At 37.9% G+C, this 25032-nt stretch overlaps 1 protein-coding gene across 9 annotated transcripts in view; it reads right to left on the reverse strand.

Moving 5' to 3' along the window:
- myo18ab (myosin XVIIIA b) overlaps positions 1–25032 on the reverse strand; it is a 121113-nt gene that overhangs the window by 48283 nt on the left and 47798 nt on the right. For all 9 annotated transcript variants that reach the window (XM_077565381.1, XM_077565377.1, XM_077565384.1 and 6 more), the window contains 9 exons: positions 17722–17932; positions 15657–15799; positions 15436–15536; positions 13956–14019; positions 13654–13798; positions 5937–6104; positions 4466–4556; positions 3621–3813; positions 3250–3336 (listed from right to left, as the gene is read on the reverse strand). In XM_077565381.1, coding sequence (XP_077421507.1) covers positions 3250–3336; positions 3621–3813; positions 4466–4556; positions 5937–6104; positions 13654–13798; positions 13956–14019; positions 15436–15536; positions 15657–15799; positions 17722–17932 — 1203 coding nt within the window. The remainder of the gene's footprint in view (positions 1–3249; positions 3337–3620; positions 3814–4465; positions 4557–5936; positions 6105–13653; positions 13799–13955; positions 14020–15435; positions 15537–15656; positions 15800–17721; positions 17933–25032) is intronic.

Here is a 25032-nt window from a genome sequence, read left to right on the forward strand (position 1 = left end):
AACAAGCCTGAGCATTTTGCTGTGCAATTTAGCACATCACTTAAATGCAGAAAGCAAGGGAGAGGCTCTTAAGAAGCCCCTAAGGGCATCATTATTCACACCTTTGATTCCTATTCATGTTAGACTGAACCATAACCAGAGTAATAGCATTGAGGCAACAGCCAAAAATTGCATGCATATGTTTATTTGTCTGCTTTTGTTTTGATTTAACTGAAGTACCTCCATGAATAAAAAAAAAAAGAAAAAAGCTGCAGGTATAGAGAGTCTAATCACGTCTTTGTAGGACATAGCAAAACACACCTAAGATCACCCATTTAAATAATAAGAGATTGTAAAGAATATTGACCTGACTTTACTCTATTTAATTGGATTCAACTATTGTGTTGAAATAACTTCTTGTAATGAATCTTTACTACTGACAAACATCTCATTTGTGTGGCAGGCATTACAATTGTAAATGGCATTGCAAAGATGTGTTTGGTTTCTTATATAAATATGCATGTGATATGAAAACTCAATGAAAACAAACTATTGCATTCTTCATATGCATAAAATAGTATATCATTGTTGATAGTTAAATCCCATTAGCAAATTAGACGTAGAGACTAATCTGAAATTAAACATTGGCATTTGAAATTCAGCCCAAATTACATTCTCAATTGACCATAACAGTTAGACTAGGGTCTTTGGGCAAGCGTATTCTGTTTTCTTCACTTAATTTCTTTAGGAAAGCTTACCTCACGCTTTTTTTATACCTCTCGGCCCTTTGAAAATGACATCCAAAAGGCGTGCAGTGTGACATTTTGATTGATTTCACTGATTCTATAGTATGGTTTGTAATTGTTTTGCTTTGCAATGTGAGCAGCAACTACGTCACTATCCAAAATGGACTACGAAGAAAACAATAATGGTGGCGTACATAAGGTTTCTACAAAATGTATTAAACTGGAAATTACATTTGAAAAAATTTGTTTTAGTATGTTATAGTTATGTTAGTAACAATCAAATAAGTCATATAGAGCAAACATGTCATTACAGTACCTTTTTAAAAGGAACCCCGACTGTAATGACAAGTTTGCTCTATATTATTTATTTGGTTGTTACTAACATAACTATGAGATTCATTTTTCAAAAATCATTTCCAGTTTAATACATTTTGTAGAAACTTTATTTGTTCGTACGCCGACATTGTTATTTATGTCGTAACGCATTCCATGCGTAGCGATGTAGAATGGCGGCTGGCACTCGCTGAGCAATGCGAAACACGTATAAAGAAAGCAAGGTAAGTCTCCATAGCGTTCCTAAAGGGACGATCAAAACTCTTGAATGCGTCTGGTGGTTGACGAGGGTACAAAATGGGGGAGGGTAACAATCACATGTTGTTTCTTTAGAACGCTACGAGGCTTACCTTGCTTTCTTTATTGGCGTTTCACATTCCTTGGCAGAGAGCCTGCCGCCATTCTACGTCACTACACACGGAATGCGTTGCGACGTAAATAACAATGGTGACCTATGTCCAATTAAATTTTCTACAAAACTGGAAATGATTTTGAAAAATCGGATCTCATAAGGTGCATTTCCATTACCCTCGGTTTTGCGCAAAAGGCAAGTTGTGCATAAGCAAGCTGGTAATGAAAACGTGATTTTCGAAAAAACTCAAATATCGCAAAAAGGTTTTTACGCTCTTATGAGGTGTTTTTTGAGACTAAATAGAAGTATTTCGCAAAAGTGTAATGGAAACACTTTTTGCGCATTCCCTGTAGTCATGTGACCCCCGCCCAGCACGGAGGAAAGGAAGTAGGAAGGACAGGGCTTTCGTGTCGGAGCTGCCTCCGGAGGGGATAGCAAGTCTTTTTTAAGCACAAGCTTCAGCTATGGAGCCAATATGCCGCCGTTTAATGCACGTCCCATATAGTTGCATGAGAAATGGCCGTTACCCCGGGCAACGAGCGGCATACGGCGCACGTCCTCGTTGAAATCCCTCTGTCCGCAACATAACACAAGTTATAAGCGGGTGCACACACAACACCAACACCAAATGCCCGAACCCGCTCGATAAGGGGAGTGAGATGTTTTTAAATTAATATGAACAACTCTAGGCGTCTGTCTTCCGTAAACATCATGAGCACCTCCTACGGAACTGCGAGATCCCGCGAGACGGGACATTACGAGAATTGCACCTCAGAAGCGAAACGCTTTTCAAGCAAGCCGAAATTGTACAATATCGCTTTTATTTTTACGAAAAACTGTAATGGGAAACACTTAAAGTTATGTTAGTAACAACCAAATAAATAATATAGAGCAAACTTGTCATTACAGTCGGGGTTCCTTTTAAGGGTAATTTTGGGTGGGCGTATTATTCATGGGAGCATAATATTCACAGGTTTTCGCAGTAAATAGGGAGCCAAATAAAATCTCACCTTGGCTGTCACATTGGCTAGGCCCTGTTCCTACCAATTCTGGACAAAACTTTTCTGGACGATATCAACTCATTTGCTCCCAAAAACGTATCAATACATTCTATTTTAAATGTGTTAAGTGTCCTAAAGATGTATTTATAAGTTTTTTTTTTTAATGTTTTTTTCATGCTACAGCATACAGAAAGAAGGCTTTGATGCAGCCTTTTAACTGCAAAGAACTGTTTAGGAAATGGTAGTTATTAGGTTATTAGCAGGTGGCAGCAGAGCAAAAGAGATTAACCAGGGCCATGTAAAACAAAATCTCTTTTACTCATATTTCTAAATAGATTTGTGAATAATGATGAAACTTAACTATATTCTAATGCTAATTGCTGCAAAACGGAAACATATAGATATATACTTTTTTCCTGATGAAAGAAGAGACTAATCTTTCATTTGGTAGAGTTCATCTTTCTATAGCAATAGAACATATTCAACAATATTGTGTGGGCCTTGCAAAATCTGTCAAAATCCAGTAAAACAGCCGGGAGTGAAGGGGATTGCTTCAGTGAAAATGGCTGGGAGTGAATAAATGACTAAGCATGATTATTTGCAAGCTCTGTGGTCAATTATTTGTGTGTGTTGTATATGTTTAGACCATTTTATTTCTTTTCATTTCATTGATGTTCTCATCAGAAATAAAGTTTAAACTATTTTTGGCACATCTGAGATCATCTTTCATTCAGACAAATAGGCCACGCGAGCAAGCTCAAGGTGAGGATAATGACCTTTGTGACTTTACATATGCAGACTCCTGAAAAAGGCACAAAAAGCTGAGGATTCTGCTTACCAGAGCTTGAGATGACGCTTGGTCGATAGCTGCTACAGACACTGAAGGACTGGACTCTATGTCATCTAAAGCAAGTTCTATGTTTTCCTAAATGCAGGAGGGGATAAGGTGATGGGTTAGTCATCTACACTGTAAGCAAAAATGTATACAAATATTCAGTTATAGTCTTTACTGGATTGGGTTAAAAGAATCTTATTGTAAGTGCAACATTGAGACAATTCAGAAATAATTTAAGCTAAGCACGAGACAACTAGAAGATCTATGAAACTATTGTGATCATTGTGTGAGTACATATTGATGTGTTCCTTGCATAACTGTTTATTTCCTGGTACTGCCACTTTTTAGTTACGTATCTAATGGCCCAACAGCACCTCTTTGTATCGATCCAACTCTTGGACAAAGGTTCGTTCATGGAACAAGGTCTGCAGCCTCTCCTGGGTGTAGTTATGACAAAGCTCCTCAAACGTAGCTCCTCGCTGCTGCTGAGCAAGATGAGGGTTCTGGAATCCTGGTGTGTCCACGATCAGAAGCGAGCACAAAGAGTGTTGACTAGACTTCAGAGCTCTGAAAACAGATTCAACATGGTATTTTCAGGATCAGATTATCTTGGTGTAGAGATTTGTGTGTTGGAGAGATTTGTGTGTCCCAATGATCCTAGAGCAAAGTTGCCTGGTGATTTATGCCCCTGGCAGGGTCGCCCATGGAAAACAGGTCCTAGGTGAGAGACCACACAAAATGTGGCTCAAAAGACCCTCATGATAAAAAACAAATTTGGACGTTTTCCCTCGCCCAAAAGTGGGTCACATTGTTTTTTTAATTGCCAATTTGTTTTGCTTTTGTTAAATTAACAAAACACTTTAAATGTTATAAGTTTTACTGTAGTAAGTTTATATTAAATCTTACATTTTCAGTTACACCTACAGTTGATGTTAACTCCTTTAGAATTGCCTGAATTTATGCCTAAATTCAATTGGTCATAAAATATGTTCTGATTAGGGATAGGAGATACCGATACCAGCCTATATTTAAGGTATATTGTATCGGCCACCATAGTTTGAACATCCCTAGTTTTTATCATCTAAGTCACAACAATGGACAGTCTTCTTAAACAACAATACTGTCCGTGTGTATGTTCAAGTTTGTGTAAGTAGTTTCAAAATTGAGTTAAATTCAGTATTTATTTTCAATATTAAAAGGAGAATTTCAAGAGTGTGACCTGTTTATAAGGGATATCACCAGAGTGAAGAGCTCTGAGTAGAGTCCTGATGCCATAGCCTCCAAACACTCCAGAGCTGTGACCTTCGAGGCTGATACAACAGACAGACAAGAGAGCATAATTAAATACATTCCCTTGCTTCACTTTTTTTTTTTTTAAACGGCAACCAATTATGTTTAAACAAACAAATTGTATTATGTCCTAGTTTATTGGCAACAAAGGTTGTTAAATCTTAATACTTGTGCTTCCACAAGAAGAGTTTCTCACACTCTTATATGACATCAGCAGCAGCTTATTCCTATACCGTTTTTTTCTTACTTTGTTTTAATAATATTTGTAAATTTCCCATACTATATTTTAGTAATACATTCACAGACACAATGCAATACTTATTTTAGGACACTTCATGCAACCAAATAAACAAATCACTAACAGAATTTTAATTTTCATTCTAGCCACAGCGGTACTAAAGGTGAAACATTACGGAATTTTTTTTAATTGCTTGTATACAAATAATTGAGTACCTGTGTACCAGTTCAAGTGCGAATTTACAGAACCAAGTAACATTATGGCAAGCTTTAATTTGCTGATTAGAAAGTTCTGTATGTGCTCTGACTCTGTTAAGTGCTTGTTGTTCAGAACTTATATTACACCACTCTATACTGATCAGCTTTGGACCAACTACAATAAGTCAAGTTTACGAAGGCTAAAAGTTGCCTACAATGATGCAATGAGGCTCCTTCTTCGAGTCCCTAGATGGCATAGTGCCAGTCAATTGTTTTTGTCAAAAAGAGTGCCAACATTTGATGCACTGTTAACGCAGTTGATTTTTAGTTCTATTTGTCGACTAGACAGATCAGAGAATTACATAATAGAAGACTCGGTCAGCCCAATGAAAAGTTGTAATAGATTTACTTCTAAGGTAAGATTGCATTGGTGCACTACTTTGCGCAAATTTTAATTTGTATAGTTTAGTATATTTTTAAATCTTTGTCCTTTTTTTCTGTGTACGTTTTTATTTTACTTTATTTTATTATGTATGGACCTGTGTATGTAATAAATGACTTGACTTGATTTTAGTGCATTTGTGCTGTCTGATTTGTGTAGTATGTGTCCTCTACATGGATATCCATATTATTATTACCTGTAAATGGCAATTTGGCAGCTTGGTGAAGAATTGCCATCTACACAAGTAAAAATACAATCAATGCTGAAGAGACAGTTAAAAAAGAAGAGTGTATTATAACTTAGAATTCTTGATCTTTGGTGTATTTGACCATAGCATGTCATTACATGTTATCAAGACAAGATGGTTTAAGATGGTACAATACCCCGTAATGTAATCTAGTAAATCATCATCAGTCATCTGATAACCCAAGCGCACTCAACGAAAATATCAATATTTCCTCCATTAGCCAACAAGAACGAAAATCTGACAAAATAATATCAATGATGATATTTGAATTTATACCTGAGTCACTTTGGCTAGTTTCATCTGGTCCTCCTCTGAATGAGGTGGAGTGCTTCATGCCTTTGGCCTGGTTCTTGAAGATAGAAGAAGACAACTCCTCTAAGGTGCATCCTAGAAGGTATGCTGCCTTCTGGGCCCATTCATGACGGGCAAACTGCCTGCGTCCCGCTAAAATGTATACATATATGTACAAAAAAAAGTGAGGGAATGAGATTACAATGGTGAAACAACAGCATGCTTACAGTATTTTCTGTACCACTGACAATATTTTTAATAATCATTTCTATGCTCGGCATTATGAATCAGTTCAGTGTTATAAGGGCTCCAATATATTTGGATATTGGACTTGGATCAATTTTTAGGAAATTACCTTGGGTTACCACCAGTTACAGTAACACAGTATACAGTTTGCATAGGGTGGAGCTATTCACTGTTCATTGGTCAGATTTCTTGTTTTAATGTAAATAAGATAGGAAGAAAACAAAGGGAATTTAAATAATGAGTGCAATGCAGTGGTTCTCAAACCTTTTACACAAAGTACCATCATAATGATCAACATTAAAATAAAGGAGCACAGCTGGCCCAATTATTCATCAAAATCAAGGCAAAGGGATTATTCTTAAAAAGTGTATTAATATTATTGTTAGGGCTGAATGAGATTGAAAAAAAAATGTGATATGAGATGTAGTTGTTGAATATTGCAATAGATATAATTGCAATGTTTAACTCTTTCACTGCCAGACGTTTTCAGAAACGGGATGTCGCCAGTGCCAGCCGATTTAAGCATTTTGACTGATCTTTCAAGGTCCACAGAAAATGTTGTGTTTGGTCTATGGAAACACACATACTACCAAATGAAAGATTGAACTCTCATCTTTCATCAGAAAAAAAAGTTTGTTTCTACCTTATTCCGTTCTTCAGTAATCAACAATAGAAAATGGTTAGTTCCACCGAAATGCTGTTTTGAAACAAAAAGCGAAGAAAAAGAGCTTTTTGTGAAACTATGTTATTTCATGCACTCTAGTGAATTCTACACTTCTTTTTGTCCATGAATGATGCCACAAACACCTAAATAGTGCTTTACTTCTGTAATACACCACCACCAACAATGAAAAATTGTTTTTAGATTGCAAAATACGTTTATTTCCATTCAACAGTGTAACAATTTGACAAAACAATTTCGCAAACTATTTACAAATGTGTGCAACTGTGGTACTATTTACAATTATGTGGATGTTTCAAATACAGTTTTTCTTTTTGTAACGCTCCCCTGCGTGCAAGGAGAGGGAGCAGGATTTGCACAACAGAGTAGTTTCACTACCGAGTGTCCCTTTCGCGTGCAGACGTTACACTTACTTGACGGCTTTTTTTCCGGGGAATAGCAAGTAGCAGACTGTACCCACTGCTCCGATGAATATGCATTGGACTCGAGGCACTCTTCGTCGTCCGATTGAACGTCCGCCTGAGCGTGCTCGGTTGTACTCCGCGTTTTCCGGTGTTAGCATCGCTAGCCCGTGAACCTTTATGACGTCGTCATAGCCGCCGCGTCAGCGCTTCCAACTTCGGCGTCAACCTCGGAGTCACCATCATCATCATCGATGATGATCATCGTTGTCATCAATGTGCTCTTTAGCGTTTGTCGATGCCTTTCATCTTCGAAAAAAATTCCCAAGTGTGAGCTGCTTGCAACCGGTCGCCATTGTTCGCTTCTTCAGCCATCTAGCTCCGCCTCACGTCTTCTACTGCCGCGTCAATGCTTCCAACCTTGGAGTCACCATCATCATCATCGATGATGATCATCGTCGTCATCAATGTGCTCTTTAGCGTTGGTCGATGTTTTTCGTCTTTGAAAAAAACTGCTCGAGCGTGAGCTGCTTGTAACCGGTCGCCATGTTCTCTTCCCTTCCCCAGCCATTGTCCCCTCTAGCTCCGCCTCACGTCTTCTACTGACGCCTACCCAATCTTGTCAAAAGAGAATCATTGCTGCCATTTAGGGGCCAAAAATAGTCATTAGGCGTACTAGATCTGCTTGAAACTTTCACCACAGCTGGCCAAGGCTTTCCTCCACCCGTTTCAAAAAAATAATTAAAAAAATTGGATGACGTCTTTTAACGTCATTGGCGGCCCTCCGTAGGTTTTTACTTGACGTCTTTTAACGTCGATGGCAGTGAAAGAGTTAACATGTACCTAAATAATTTTTATTATGTATTATTATCGAATTAAAGAATAAAACATTTTTCATGTGACAAAATAATGAAGCATTGTATTCTTAGTTAATTAATTGTCGTGGGGGGGGTGTCTGGTGGGCCTGCCGTTCTGCTGCGGTGGGCTTGGGGCGCGGGCCGTGTTAGGGTAGGGGGCGCTCCTAGCTCCTGGGTTTGCTCTCCGGCCGGTGGCCCCTGCGGGGCCCGGGGGTTGTGCCTTGGCGCTGCTGCGGCCTGGGGGGCCCTAAGGGGTTGTGCTTGCTCTGTCCTGGCCGGTGCGACGGCTCCCCTCTTTGGTGGAGGTTTTCCTGCATGCCAGATCCACCACACCAACATCTACCGAAATTCAAACACAATCTGCTTCTTCCTCTGGTCGTTGAATCGGTGGAGGCTGATGTCTGTGGATCTCATTCTGCTTCATCTATCCTTCCTTCCTTTCCTCAGTCTTTCCTTTGGTCTCTTGAGGTCTCCCTAATTTGTTGGAATTTAGATGTTTCTGGGGTTAGTGAAAGATTCTGGTTGGTAACCCGGTGGGTAGTAGGTGATGGCTAGATTTCACTTTTCTTTCTTTTCTTTGATCCTTTCTCGGGTCTCCTGACAACTTCACGACTTTAGCTGGATTCTAAAGTAGTCGGTTTAGGTGAACTGTGTGCGATTTTTAATAGGTTGTAGGTGAAATAATGAGCACACACTCACACGCACGCACATTTGCACACACACACCCGAACATGCACATACTCACGCACATACAAAAAAAAGAAAGAAACACAAGGATTTCACAATTAGAATTGTACTACTTAGTGGAAACGTGTCATAGATACATGCTGAAGTAAATGTAAAGTCAACAAAATACAAGATTTACAGCAGATTTAATAGATTTCAAATATTGTATACTTGCTCGCTGGTGTTGTCATCAGTGAATGCTAATTTGTCTAGATTAAAAAAAAGCATTTATATGAAGACCTACATTATGTTTGCCCTATCTAACAATAAAAGCCAGCATGAATTATGGTACAGACGCTCCCCTACTTACGAACAACGGTACATACGAACATGTCTGCGCGCATGCGCGCATGTCAAAAAATGTTCGGAAAGAGATGCTGTAAATTAGATTTTGTATTGCGCACCTTTTTCCCAGTACTGTAGTGCTTCTTTCCGCCACTAATACCGACGCTTGGCGCTGTGAGAGCTCACCCAGCATTGGAGGCTCAGCAACGTGTCGAGGAGGAGGAAGAAGAAGAAACGCCTGTAGCTCATAGATAAAGCCATCGCACTCTTCGAGCAGCAAGACCCAAATATTGAACGTTGCACAAAGGTTGCAAATCAATTGAATGATGCCATACAGTGCTACCGCATCATTTATGATGAAAAAAGAAGAAAACTGTGCAATCGTCGTATGTCGCTTCTTTCGGCCAGTTTCTAGTAAATCCTCCAAGGAAGATACTCATCAACCCTCATCTTCTTCTCCTCGACCCTCAACTTCTTCCTACATTGAAGTTACGGAGGAAGAAGTAACTTTTGAAGCCCATTCCAGCGACGACGAAGAACCTCTCATGATATAAAATCCTCCTTTTCCTCCTCCTCCTCCTCCATCAAATCTTTAAGCATCGAGTACATCTTCCAAAAGTAAGTTAAACTTCATTTTATTTATTTTATTACGTACATGTACATACTGTGTGTGTCTCTCGCTCTCTCTCTCTAACATACGTAGTACAGTACTGTACGTATTCTCTTTAAACATAAATTATAATACAAAATATAGCACTGAAGCAACTTACGAACAAATTCACCTTACGAACGATCGCTCAGAACGTAACTCGTTCGTAAGTTGGGGAGCGTCTGTACTGTACTTTTTGTATTGTATGTGTCTCAACAAAGTTCCTTTTTTTCCCCCTTTTACAATTTCCTGGAGCTGTGGCAGAAACAGTCTTCCATGGAAAATGAGAATGGAAAAATGTCATTTAATGTGATGATAAACTAGACTAATGGTAAATGGTAAAATGGTAAAACCAAGGTATTATTTTTTTCTGCAGAATCTGTCTCTGTCTCTATTAGTCAAGTTGATGAACCAGTAAAAAATATTTCAGTTCAAGCCAAACCGGGAAATATTTTACTTTAAAATAATGGAAAATTATATCAACAGCAGTGAGTTGAGTGTCCACAACAAAGGGAGAAAAAAAAGGTTCAAGTAACAGGTCAGAAGTTTTGTCTCACACGATACACGAGAAAAAATGCAAAATGGGGTAGTAAACAAGATGAGGAAAAAAGGGCCAGGAGATGAAGATAACCAAGGGGCAGAGCAGAAACAATAAATATGAAAACAACGCAAGGCCTGGGAGCCATGAAAAAGGCAGTAAGAATAGAAATGCAAATTAGAAAAGGTTTTTGAAGTGAAACAGTCAAAAGTGTGTGTGTGTTGTTTTTCCCCATTACCTTCAACTCCATCTGCATTTGATATGGTGCAGCATGCAAACATGCAAGTAAAGAGAGGTGGTTAGAGAGACAATATAATTGATGTTTTCATCAATTCGGTCATAAGTCAACAAAAGCATTAGTATTCAAGACTCTCAATAGCCCATCACCATCTTTGTCCAGAACTTTTGAGAAAAAAAACACCACTTTGACAGTTCTACTTTCAAAACATTTAAGCAATTCCATATGATTAATGAACACTTTAAAAAGTCTGGTACCTAAAAATAATAACAATGTCACATGAATGCATTTCAAAGCTCTAGGTCTAGTTTCCTCATTCCTAGTCCTCAGCCGGAGTCCTGCAGGTATCAGATGTTTCCATACTCCAACACAGCTGATTCTAAAGATCAGGATCACTATCAGGCTTCTGCAGAGCTTGCTTAAGAGCAGATTCTGTTGTAGGACGGAAATATCTAAAGCTTGCATGATTACGACTGAGGACTAGGAATGAGGAACCTCATTGTAGTTCAGGGGGTCAAACTCATTTTAATTCAGGGGCCACTTTCACTTACATTTAATCTCAAGTGGGCCGGACCAGTTGAAATATTTCCTTTTTTTGTGTACGGTAAATAATTACAAGTACATTTTGAAAATATTCCCATTTTTTGATTGTCTAATTGCAGAGTATTCTGAAATTTATTGACAAAAAATGACTACAAAATGTTTGCATCAAATCCTGAGTAGCAGTCAAAATGTAATTTAAATGGTTGTAAGTGTGCCCTCCAGTGAACAACATTAGCAAGTTACTTTTAATGAAAAATGTTTGTGTTCTGTCCTCACGGGCCAGATTGGATCACCTGACGGGCCGGTTCTGGCCCGCAGGCCATATGCTTGACACCTCTGTTCTATTTTGACACCTAGCAGCACTTGCAAAGGCAACATATTGTGCTTGTACTTTGGTAAATATAACAATAATTACAATTTAAGATGGATGGATTGAAGAGCAGGTGGGCAGTCAGGCAGACAGACAGATAATACAGTAGATAGACAAACAGACAGATAGATATATTTCCTCTAAAACAAGCTCCTAAAGATTTTATTTTCCCCACACAAAAACATTTGCATAGTCACACACACCCATCAGTTTGATAACAATCACTGTAGGCCTTTCAACCACTCTGGCCATACTTAATGTCATTTTAATAAATAGGAATACTGTATTGACTTATTTCAAATGTAAGTTATTTGTCCACTCTGTACTAGGGTTATAGAACACATAATAATCATGATTATTTTGGCAATAATTGAAATCACGATTATTCAAACGATTATTTTTTGGGGTAAACAAGAAAATGTTTAATGATAAGACCAATTAAAAAAAATCGAAACAGTATTACTCTGTAAGTTCCTTTTGGACCAAACTGAATTTACAATAATTTATATTTATAATAATATATATTTATTAGGGGTGTTAGAAAAAATTGATTCGGCAATATATTGCGATATTACAGCGCGCAATTCTTGAATCGATTTGATATGCGGCCGAATCGATTTTTAAACATACATTTTTTGGGGAATATTCAACAAAATGTCTTACTTAGGGTTAGGATTCACACATTAAGCATGAAAGAATGTTATACTAATGGAACATTAAGCCTTAATATTTTATTTCAGTGCTGTCCAAACATGAAACAGACTGCAACCTGTTTGTTAAATGCAGTAGCTCAGTTATAAGCCTGAATTTCCAGATAAACAAATACATTTTCATACAAATCTTACAGTGTACATGTACAAGTTTGCTGATTAGTATTTTCTAAATTTGAGTAAAATAAATAAATAATCGCAATAATCAATTTATAAATTTGCATCGGGATTCATCGGTATCGAATCATGACCTATGAATCGTGATACGAATCGAATCGCTAGGTACTAGGCAATTCACACCCCTTGAAAAACTTGAAGTTGGAGTGCAGCATGTGCACTGTGCAGTAAGAATTAGAAGATTTATTTTTTGGTAGAAAACAAGAAAAAAAATCTTTAAATACAAAATAACTAATTAAAAATATTAACACAAATAAAATTCATTGAAACACTATAATTAAACAAACAACAAACAAACAAACTCTGAATATCGACCAATGGTCTAACCTCCTCATAAATCACATTTTAATGGAAAAAATATCTGCCTCAAATAAAAACCAAATATCAAAATTTATAGAAACATGGTCTAACGTATATAGAATTTTTTAACCTAATTCTGGTTACTTAATTCTGTCTGTTAGCGAGAGCCATTATATCGTGATAACTTACATTGATGTTTCTGCATTTGTCAATTTATTATTATATTATATTATTAGTATGGGATTTTTTTTAATGGGCTTTGGGTGAACTGATGAATACACACACGCTCGCACGCACGCACGCACACACACACGCACATGCGCATACTCACCCACATACAAAAATATATATATATATATATATATATATATATATATATATATATATATATATATATATATATATATATATATATATATATGTGTGTGTGTATATGTGTATATGTGTATATATGTATATATATTAAAAAAAAAACATTTATTAATTTTTTTTAATTTATTTGTTTTTTTAAAAAAAGGAGCGCAATGATGATGTCAAATCGAATGAACAATACTGAGCTCTCCTGAGAAAAAAAGAAAAAAGAAAAAAAAGAAACACTATAATTAAGTTCCTTTTGAATGAAACACAATTATTAAATTATTATTTTAACATTTTAATAAAGGTGCAAATCTATAAATTTAAACAACTCAAAAATTTGTATTAATAATCTTTTTTTTTACGATTATGCTGATTTTATATTTGCCAAGTGTAATAATTGAAATTGTAATTGAATTTCAATTAATTGCATAGCCCTAACATAGTGTGATTTATTTTTTCAAGGTCCAAAAATGACTTAATATAAATTAGTATAAAATGTAGGGTGTGGTCTTTATTTGATCAATAATATCTTCCTTGAGATTACATTCCATCCGCCCATTAGTTTTGAGTTTAATGCCAAGTGTCATGCTTCAACATGACAAACACTCTTAAAGAACCAATACCTTTAGTTGCTCCTGCAGCTCCCAAGTGGTAAATGGCCCCCAAGATAAGCCAGAGAGCCTTCTGTTCTTCACTAGAAACGCCCAGCACCTTCATAGCGGCCTGCAGCTTAGTAAATTGCTGGGATGCTCGCTGTTTATCCTCAGGCTGGCATAAGGTAAGATTGGATCAAACTTTGGTCACACATAGCTAGAAACTAAAATATTGCAGAGACATATAGCTAAATATATCCACGCATATATCCATATGTATGCATATTTAAATGTGATACTATTGGTCAGAAGAAGAAGATTTATATAATTACCTTTGAGTGTGGAATGATGCCAAAAGTGCTGTTCTCAGCCAGGTGGTTAAAGTGTAGCTCAGTTCTATAAGAGAAAGCAAAGGTATTTTCAGAGGTGAAAACATTTTCTTTTCATGTGGTAAACTAAAATTACATACAGCAGGTACCCTAAGGAAGTTGTGTATTGCAGGAAAGCAACTATTTTAGTAAAATAAATTAAATGCATGTGCAGCAAACACTTAGGACAATGTTACCCAAGCAGTAGTTTGTGGTACACAAATGTCTGGAAGCTAATGGCCACCACTTTAAGCACTTCTTGTAATTGTAGAGGCTATAGGTAATTTGTACTAATCCCGTGATGTCTGAATAAACTTGGTATTGATATATTTATACAAGTTTTCCTTCTAAAGTTGTGTGCATACTTTATTTTGGATGACTGTATTGAACTTGATTCCAGCAGAAAATAGCGCCATTCCGAAAATTGGTTTTCAACTCTTGTCACCCTGGGACTCTAACTGCATTACCAATAGCTAAGTCATGAGTCATGACCCACGTTTGCTTAAGAAAATAACAATATGCAAGACTTGAAATAAGCGGTTTTGCATTGCAGTTTGCGAGGCAAAATTTGCATTTTGCGCCTCACATAGACACACTGAACTGCGAGTGAGCACAACTCACTTACGTCACTACGCTCAAGTCGGAGGACGAAGCGAAGCTATTCATTTGATGGTGCGGGAAGATGGCAGTAGTGTGGGTACATTCCAGATTAAAATGCAAGGCGACCACGGACATTGCATTCCACTAAAGTCGTCCAGTTTGAAGCTAGCTGCGTAGGAAACAAAACACTATAAATATTAACGTTCCGCAAATCACAGATTTATATTAATGTAATGTACTGTACCTTCACCTTACTAACATTACATTAGCCCTGCAGCGGGCTAAAATCCTGTTAATTATGACTACTGTTAAATTTGTGGCCTGTTTATTACCAAGGTGACAAGTATAGTGTATGCCAGGGTGAACAGCCCTCCGATTAGCCGGGACCTAATTGCCACGTATTCAAGTATTCTGTGGATTTGCTTTTCTTCAGCAAGGATAAGGAAGTTGGACAGAGTTGATAGGAAGCTGAATGGGAGCTAAATACAGGGCAATCTTGGAAGAAAACCTGATAGAGGCTGCAAATGACTTTGGGATAGGGAAGAAGATCAATTTTACAGCAAGACAATGACCTTTAAACATAAAGCCAAAACTGTCATGGAATGGTTTGGATAAAAAAAAAAAAAGTTTTAGAATGGCCTTGTCAATGTCAAGTCATAAATATCCTGTATCTGCAGCAAGAATTGAAAATTGCAATACACAAATGGGTGTTACTTTGTGTTGTTTGTGTTTGTGTCTCGGCGCACCAGTTGAGAATCACTTCTCTATACAGAAACCCTGGCAAGAGAACTGGGTGTATGCAGTACCGGATATATTTTGGCTCCAGAGATACTAGTACATTCACCTCAGGGTCCCGTCAGCCCCAGCCATCATATAATAGAAAACGTTGAAGGTTGACTCATTCTCCGGTCGTCTGCTCACCCTCATTTTCTCCAGCAACATTGTCTAAACAGAATAAGAAACAGCAGAAGCAATCACTCTTCGATTGACTTTGTTAAATTACATTATTTAATTGCTTTTTTATTTAATTCACAATATGTTAATGATTATTGAACTTTTTTGTACCTGAATGGATGCAGATGCCACCTGTCCAGCTTGATCAAAGTCAAGCGACACAACATGCGAAAAACGACTGGCATTGCCGTTCATAGAGGTGGAAGTGTTACCAAAAGCCTCAAGGATCGTGTAGACTGCTTGCCACTTCTCCGCTTTGTGACATGAAAAGAAATTTACAATTTTAACACATAAATCAGATTAGCACACATACACAATGTAGATCATTGCAATGATAGTCACAATAATAGGAAACCGTAATTTACAGTCTGCAAGCAGCTACTTTTTTCTCACACTTTGAACCCTGTGGCATTAAAAGTGCATTGTGGAACTTGATACTTTTTTTTAAAATCACGACTACCACCTTTGGCCTCAAGCGTAACTGCAGCATTTGTGTCAAGCTTGTACAAGGCGCCAATTCCCCACAGCCCCGGTCGCCCCCTCTCCAAAATGTGGAGTGTTCACCCTGTAGGCATGGGACGAGACACAAATCCAACAAGGCGAGATGTCTCATGAGTCAGTCCACGAGAACGAAATTAGATTTTTGCTAAATTTGTAATACGAAAAAAAAAAGGCCTAAAATAAGTTTTCCAATTTTCTAAATGTTTTTCTTTTATTGCGTAAACTGCAAGAAATCGTACAATCTAGCTCTTAAGTGCAAATGTAAACATAAACAGGAGAGTCATTTTTGTTAAAGGGTAATTTTTCAAATGTTGCTGCCATACAGCTGCATCTGAGATCTTTCGTCTTACTGAATAGTTTTAGGGTTGCAGGCAGCTATCAAATATTTTGGTATTCAGATGTCTTACTGAAAATTATATTCAATATTTGGGTATTCGGTTAAAATAAAAATAAACAGTATTTTTTTGCCTAAAGAACAAAATTATAATTATAAATTATAAATACAGAAAACCCCCAAAACTTTTTTTTTTTTTTTTTTTACTTAACCCATTCACTCCCAGCCATTTTCACTAAAACAACCCCCTTCACTCCCGGCTGGATTTTGACTGATTTTGCAAGGCCCACAGAATATTGTGTTCTATTGCTATAAAAACTTGAAACCTACCAATACCAAAAAAAGGTATATTTATCCATCTATCTGTTTCAGTTTTGCAGCAATTAGCATAAGAATACAGCTGAGTTTCATCATTATTCCCAAATCGATTTAGAATTCTGAGTGTTTTTTCAACATGGCCCTGGTTGATCTCTTGTGCTCTGCTGCCACCTGCTGGCCGTTTGTGTAACAACTACCATTTCTTCAACCGTTCTTTGCAGTTGAGAGGCTGCATCAAAACCTTCTGTATGCTCTAGCATAACCCCCCCCCACACACACAAACACAATCCCCCCCCCATAAAAACTTATAAATACATACGTCTTTGGGACACTTAAAACATTTAAATTAGAACGTATTTAAAAGGTTTTTGGGAACAAATTAAATAATAGTTCTAAAAAAAAAACACACCTCTTTGACCTTTGCAAATATGGAGCGAAACGGGCCAACATACAGTTGTGCTGCACAAATGCAAATGTACAAAAGCATAATGCTGCTTAATGACACAAAAATGCTATGAATCATCACCAAAATTCACATGCACATCTCTACTCATGTCGGCTTCAATCTCTGAAAATGTCCAAACAATTGCCATAGTATTTTTGATTTTATGAGCAATAGCTGCAATGTGGAACTTTTTCCCCTAAATTATCTCTACAGTAGCCTTTTTATTTGACCATTTATGACTAAAATGTCTTCTAATTAGTAGATTTAAGTTTAAGTTTATTTGAACATGAAAAAGAATAAAAACAAAACAATAATAGTAATAAACATACAACAAAATAAAATAAAATAGCTACAAATAAGCAAAATTCAACAAAGCGCACCTAACAACTATTTTTCATGTTCAAAGGGGAGTGGGAAGAAGTCGCAGGACTTATTAAATACCTGCCCCCAAGCACAACTGTTTGTACATATTTGTTGTAATGGCTAAATGTAGCTGCTGTGGCTAACCCGTGCTTTGTAATACGGAAATGATGATAAGTTGACACACTTTAAAAAACATAAAGCATACTTATGCTTACCAGAGAAGATTTTGCCTGTGCTGCCAGCAATCGAGACCAAATACTGGACAAGGTGCTGGCAGTTGGTGGTTTTTCCACTGCCAGATTTTCCTAGTAGTACAATCGACTGGTCCTGCCTTGTGGTGAGAAGATTACGGTAGGCTGACTGGGCCACAGAGTAGACATGCGGAGCAGAGTCTTCACGCCGACAGCCTTTAAACATATGCATCACCTGACAGGGAGTAGGAAAAGGACATAGCATCAGTATATGATCTTTTCTGGATGTCTAAATTTGACATCACCAAGTAAATCTCTGAGGCCACGTAGTGATTTACTGCCTTAACACTTGATTGGGACTCTTGACTCAAATCTTGAAGCTGTATTTCTGAAGGCTTTGTGACGAGGCGAACTGGAATTTGTTGTAAATGAAAATGTATAATATTTTAATGTTCTAATTATAAATCAGTATTATGTAGTAAATAAGGTGTAAAATAAATATTAATTTCGGAATTTTACTTAACATTTTTGGCATACGTATCAGCTCAACAGTTTTAAGTTTGAACAGTTTGAATCGGTCAAAAAATGTGTAAAACAGATTTAAATATGCAAAATATCTTAATTTGGGGCATTCATTAAAAAAAAGAATATGTGAATTGAGGAAATATTGTTGCAATGGCGATAAATTAATCAGATTTTTTGCAATAATTTTCTAATACGTCACACTGTTTTTTTTCCATCACTCATGGATGGATGGATGGAAATTGTCTTTTTTTGGCCCCCTTGATTTCTCTCACCCTCTTAACACACACAGAAGGGTGAGTGGGCAGTGTCACTTGTGTAAATAAAATGAATCCAGATGCTGGATGAGTGCAAGGGAGAAATACTACAGCAGTATAGTAAATATAATGAAGAATGAATGAACGAGCGCAAATTTTATTTCAAACATGTATATGAAGAAAATAATACTTAAGAAATTTAAAAAATCATATAAAAAAACACGTCACATAGGGCTGTACAATTAATCGAAATTCAATCGCAATTTCAATTATTACACTCCACAATTAAAAAATTGGCCTAATCGTAAACAAAAATAAAAGCTTAATAATACTCATTTTGAATTGCTTAAATTTATATAATTGCACCTTTTTCTATTTTAAAATGACTAATTTAATAAATCTTGTTTGCTCCAAAAAATATTTGCATAATTATACTGTCTCAAAGAAATTAATTTGTCTTAATATATTTTACAAGTCTAAACATTTTCTTGTTTTGTACCAAAAAAATAAATGACTGTCCTAATCATGATAGCAAATACCAAATTAATTGTGATTAATATTTTTTTTCATAATAGAGCAGCCCTATCAATACATAACATATACATATGTTCGAAAAAAGGAGTAGGAAGAAGCATAAACTTGTTAAGGTATAAACTTTTCAAAAACAATAAATTAATAATAGATTTCTTCATGACACTCCAAATTGTCCATAGGTGTGATTGTGAGTATGGTTGTTCGTCTCTGTGTGCCCTGCGATTGGCTGGCAACCAGTTCAGGGTGTACCCCGCCTACTGCCCGAAGCCAGCTGGGATAGGCTCCAGCAACCCCCGCGACCCTTGTGAGGATAAGCGGTTAAGAAGATGGATAGATGGATGGATGGATTTCTTCATTTTCCCACTTTTTGAAACTTTATCAAGTTATCACCCTTTGCCACAGTAACTCAAGATTTTTTTGGGGGGGGACAAACTGAAGGGCACTTTTTCAACCACATTTCATGATTTTGACATGCCAAGGGGGTAATTTCATATGATAAAGAACAGATTCACAAGTGCACATCTGCAGTTCCACAAAAGCGCAAAGTTTTTCTCACATCTCTTAGTATTGATGAATCTTCCCTGCAACTAGAGTTAACTTACATGCAAATATCATTTGATCTCAATCAAGCATTTAAGAATGGAGACTTCATAAACTTCTAGCTAATTGATAAGGGAGGTAAGGGAGACTGTATTGATAAGGGAGAATATCCAAAAACACAAAAAATAGCCATATTTGTGTAAACAATGTTCAGTTTGACCTACACTTGTGAATCCTGATTCTTTGACAAATATGTACTTGCATCACTGTCTGCAGATTGCCCTCATGTCATATGAGCCAGATTACACTGCCGTTGTCCAGTCTAAGTGCAAATTTTCTCCCTATTTCCCCCCCAGGTGTTTTGTTTTGCTTTTTGCCTTAATATGACATTTCATTTTTTGAATTCATTTTATTTTTGTTTTGGTTTTAGGCAATAACAAAGCACACAGTCAGTGTCAGGTTCCACAAGGAGAAAACAACAACAACAACAACAACAACAGAGAGACAGCGAAAGAAAGAAAAAACAACTAAAAAACAAAAGATAAGGTCCAATTCTGCCTGAAAGGGAGTAGGAAGAAGAAAATGTATTTAATCCCAACCCCATATCCCATTCAAAATTTCAAGATACTCTGCTACTAACCTTAAGACTCAATAAGTACCCAGGGAGCAATAAATATCAAATAACAAAAAAAAATTAAAAATTAAATTGACAATACAAATGATTTAGCATGGTGGCATTACCATTAGAAACAAGCGTTACGATTTTAACAACACAAATACACAAATGTGAAAAGTAAACAATACTAGCACTGGTAAGACCGTATATACTGTACCAACAATGGTCTTCTTCTTCTTCTTTTCCTTTTGGCTTTTCCCTTCATGGGTCGCCACAGCGAATCAGTTGCCTCCATCTAACACTGTCCTCTGCATCCTCTGCTCTCACACTAACTACCTTCATGTCCTCTTTACCTACATCCATAAACCTCCTTCTTTGGTCTTCTTTTAGACCTCCTGCCTGGCACTTATAAACTCAGCATCCTTCTGCCAATATACTCAGTATCTCTCCTCTGGACATGTCCAAACCATCTCAGTCTGGCCTCTCTGACTTTACCTCCAAAGCCTGCCACCAAACATGTGCTGTCCCTCTGATGCACTAATTCCTGATTCTATCCATTCCCAAAGAGAACCTCAGCATCTTCATCTCTGCCACCTTCAGTTCTGCCTCCTGTCTTTTCCTCAGTGTCACTGTCTCCAGACCAAACAACATCGCTGGTCTCACCACAGTTTTATACATTTTTCTTTTCATTTAAGCTGAAACTCTTCTATCACACCTGATACTTTTCTCCACCTGTTCAGCCTGCCTGCACACGCTTCTTCACTTCTTTTCCACACTCTCCATTGCTCTGGACTGTTGACCCTAAATACTTAAACTCTTCCACCTTCTTGGTCTCTTCTCCCTGTAACCTCACTCTTCCACTTGGGTCCCAACCATTCACACACAGATACTCCGTCTTGCTACGACGAACCTTCTTTCCCCTTGTTTCCAGGGCAAACCTCCATGCCTCTAGCTTGTCCTCCACCTGTTCCCTGCTCTCACTACAGATCACAATGTCATCTGCAAACATCATAGTCCATGGAGATTCCTGTCTAACCTCATCTGTCATACTGTCTATTACCATAGCAAACAAGAAGGGGCTCAGAGCTGATCCCTGATGTACTCCCACTTCCACCTTGAACACCTCACCACTGTCTTACAGTCGTCATACATGTCCTGCACCACTTGAACATACTTCTCTGCTACTCCACACTTCCTCATACAAAACCACAGCTCCTCTTCTGGGCACCCTGTCATAAGCTTTCTCCAGATCTACAAAGACACAATGCAGCTCCTTCTGACCTTCTCTGTAATTCTGTCAACATCCTTAAAGCAAATACTGCATCTGTGGTACTCTTTTTTTTTTTTGGCATGAAACCATACTGCTGCTCACAAATGTTCACCTCTGCCCTCAGTCTAGCTTCAACTACTCTTTTCTATAGCTTCATTGTGTGGCTCATCAGCTTTATTCCTCTGTAGTTGCCACAACTCTGCACGTCTCCCTTGTTCTTAAAAATGGGCACCAGCACACTTCTCCTCAATTCCTCATCTTCTCACTATCTAACATCCTGTTGAACAACCCAGTCAGAAATTCTACTGCTACCTCTCCTTGACACTTTCATACCTCCACAGGTTTATCATCAGGATCAAGTGCGTTTCCACACTTCATACTCTTCAATGCCCTTCTCACTTCATCCTTACTAATCTTTGCTACTTCCTGGTCCACAACAGTCACCTCTTTTACTCTTCGTTCTCTCTCCTTTTCCTCATTCATCAACTCTTCAAAGTACTCTTTCCATCTTCCCATCACACTACTGGCTATCCATCAACACACTTCCATCCCTATCCTTTATTACCCTAACTTGATGCACATCCTTCCCTTTTTTTTCTGGAGATGCACATCCTTCCCATCAGTCTCTTTGCCTTGCCAACCTGTATAGATCAATCTCTTCTTCCTTACTATCCAACCTAGCATACAAGTCATTGTAAACCCCTTGTTTGGCCTTCGCCACTTCTACTTTCACCCTACGCTGCATTTCCTTGTACTCCTGTCTGCTTTCTTCAGTCCTCTCAGTGTCCCACTTCTTCTTAGTTAACCTCTTTCTCTAGATCCACTTCTGCACCCCCTCATTCCACCACCAAGTTTCCTTATCTCCTTTCCTTCCAGATGACACACCAAGGACTGTCCTAACTGTCTCCCTAATCACATTTGCTGTAGTTGTGCAGTCATCTGGAAGCACCTCCTGACCATCCAGATCCTGTCTCAACTCCTTCCTGAAAGTCATACAACACTCTTCCTTTTTTAGCTTTCACCATTTGGTCCTCTGCTCTGCCTTTGCCGTCTTTGTCTTCCTCACCAGAGTTATCCTACACATTACCATCCTATGCTGTCTGGCTACACTCTCACCAACCACTACTTTGCAGTTGCTGATCTCGTTCAGATTACACCGTCTACACAAGATGTAGTTTACCTGTGTACTCCTACCTCCACTCTTCATAACACAAAGAATTCTCAATGTATTGTGTGACCAGGCCATTCGTTTAAACAACAGTTTAAATCTATAAATAATTTTGCATTGTTTATGTTGTAAACAAAGATTATTCCATAGTTTAACACCAAATACAGACACACAAAAGTATTTTCTAGTAGTTCTGATTTTTGGTAGCGTGAAATCTCCATATCCTCTCAGTGTATGAGCGCACACATTCTAATTGTGAAAAACTTTGTACATTGGCCGGAAATGTTTTATTAAAGGCTTTGTATAAAATTATAGATGTATAGTATTTCACAAGATCATGAAATTTTAACAACTTAGATTGAATGAACAAATTCTGCATGTGCTCCAGAAAACCAACCTTATAGTGATTAATGGATTAATTGTATTCTGCTATTTGTTTCCCCAAACTTCGACATGGCATGAAACAACCAAGGTGAAATATAAAATACGAAGTGCATACTCATCAAGATACTGCTTTACTTTATTTAAAATTGCTAGGGAGTTAGAGAGTTTTGATGTTACATGTCTGACGTGGGGTTTCAAAGACAATTTATTATCAATTATTACTCTCTAGAATTTATTTTTCACACATTCAATTGGCGCACCATCAATATTTATTTGTAAACCAGGATCCATTTTTCGATTACCAAACAGCATCACTTTAGTTTTGCTTATATTTAAGGATTATTTATTTATGTTCATCCATTTTTCCAGTTTGTGGTTCATTGTAGTTATGAGCTTATTATAATTATCACTACTATAAAAAATATTGGTATCATCAGCAAAAACAATAAATTTTAGTAGTGATGCACCGCATATTTGGGCAAGAATATTTTTCGGCCGAAAATGGCAAAAATGTTCATTTTTGGCTTTCTGCCTAAATAAAAGTAAAGCAGAAAGAGGATGTTGCGGTGACGCAAGCAAAAATAACCCCCAAAAAAACAACTCCAAAAAACGCTGCAAGCAAGTGTCTGTTTGAATTAAACACCAAACACGGGAGTGAGTGTCCGCCTTGTGTCCGTTTGTGAGTACCGGCAGCTTCATTGTGAACACCCGGAGAAGGAGAGAGTTGCTTGGTAAACTATGTCAAAAAAGAGAGCGCTGCCGAGTACTGCACTACAGGTGAGCCACTCTTTCTCGTGCAGCGCCTTCGCTTTTTTTCTTTGATGAGAGCCCCTTGAGTTCTGCCACTTTTTCACTTGCATTCTTGTAGCCGTGCAAAATATTTTAGCTAATGTTAGCACTGTTGCTATCAACAGTTCTAAACAAGTAAACACTTACCACTATCTCCGGGTGACTATAGATCTGTACAGGACGCCGTGTGTGACTTAGCAGTCCGTTCCCAAAGCCGATTGGCTGGTGAAAATAAATGTATTTATTTTTAAACGTTGGTGAATATGTGAATGTGCCGATTTTAACTCTTTTACTGCCAAAGACGTTAAGTGCGCCGCACCATGTGCCGCTCCAAAAAGCCTAAAAATGCGTCATCCGCACCGCACGCATCCGTGCCCGCCGGTGCGAAGTACTGTACATTGACTATAAAGTACAATTGCACCACCAGAAAAAGCTCAGTTGCTCACCCAATTTATATTGTGCTTTGTTAAAACGCCAGTGCTAAATAGGCCTAAATATTTTATAATAATATTATAATTTTAATTAGTTATAATAGATGCAAGGATAATTGCATTTATTATAACCTTGGTTTGAGAGGAACCAGTTGAGGTGGCTCGGGCATCTGGTTCGGATGCCTCCTGGACGCCTCCCTGGGGAGGTGTTCCGGGCATGTCCTACCGGCAGGAGGCCCCAGGGACGACCCAGGACACGCTGGAGAGACTATGTCTCTCGGCTGTCCTGGGAACGCCTTGGGGTCCCGTCGGATGAGCTGGCTGAAGTGGCTGGGGAGAGGGAAGTCTGGGCTTCCCTGCTAAAGCTGCTACCCCCGCGACCCGACCCCGGATAAGCGGAAGAAGACGGACGGACGGACGGACGGATAATTTAAAAAATGGCATTATTTTTTTTCTGTGTTTCGGTTTTCGGCCAAGCATTTCTTATTTTCGGTTTTCGGCCCAAAAATGTCACTTTGATGCATCCCTAAATTTTAGTACTTGGGATACATTAACAATATCATTATTATACAAATTAAAAAGTTTTGGCCCCAGCACAGACCGCTGGTGGACCCCACCAGAAATATTAAGTTAATTAGATGTATATTGCCCCATTTTGACATATCCTTTAAATAATTTTTTAGTTATTGTCCAGCCACTCCCCAAATTCCATATTTTCCAAGCTTATTAAGTAGGGTTGAATGATTAATTGTTCCTGGGTTCGCTCTCCGGCCGGTGGCCCGTGCGGGACCCGGGGGTTATCTCTTGGCGCTGCCGTGGCCTGG

Source organism: Vanacampus margaritifer, chromosome 5 (assembly GCF_051991255.1).
Source record: "Vanacampus margaritifer isolate UIUO_Vmar chromosome 5, RoL_Vmar_1.0, whole genome shotgun sequence".
Taxonomy (NCBI): Eukaryota; Metazoa; Chordata; class Actinopteri; order Syngnathiformes; family Syngnathidae; genus Vanacampus; species Vanacampus margaritifer.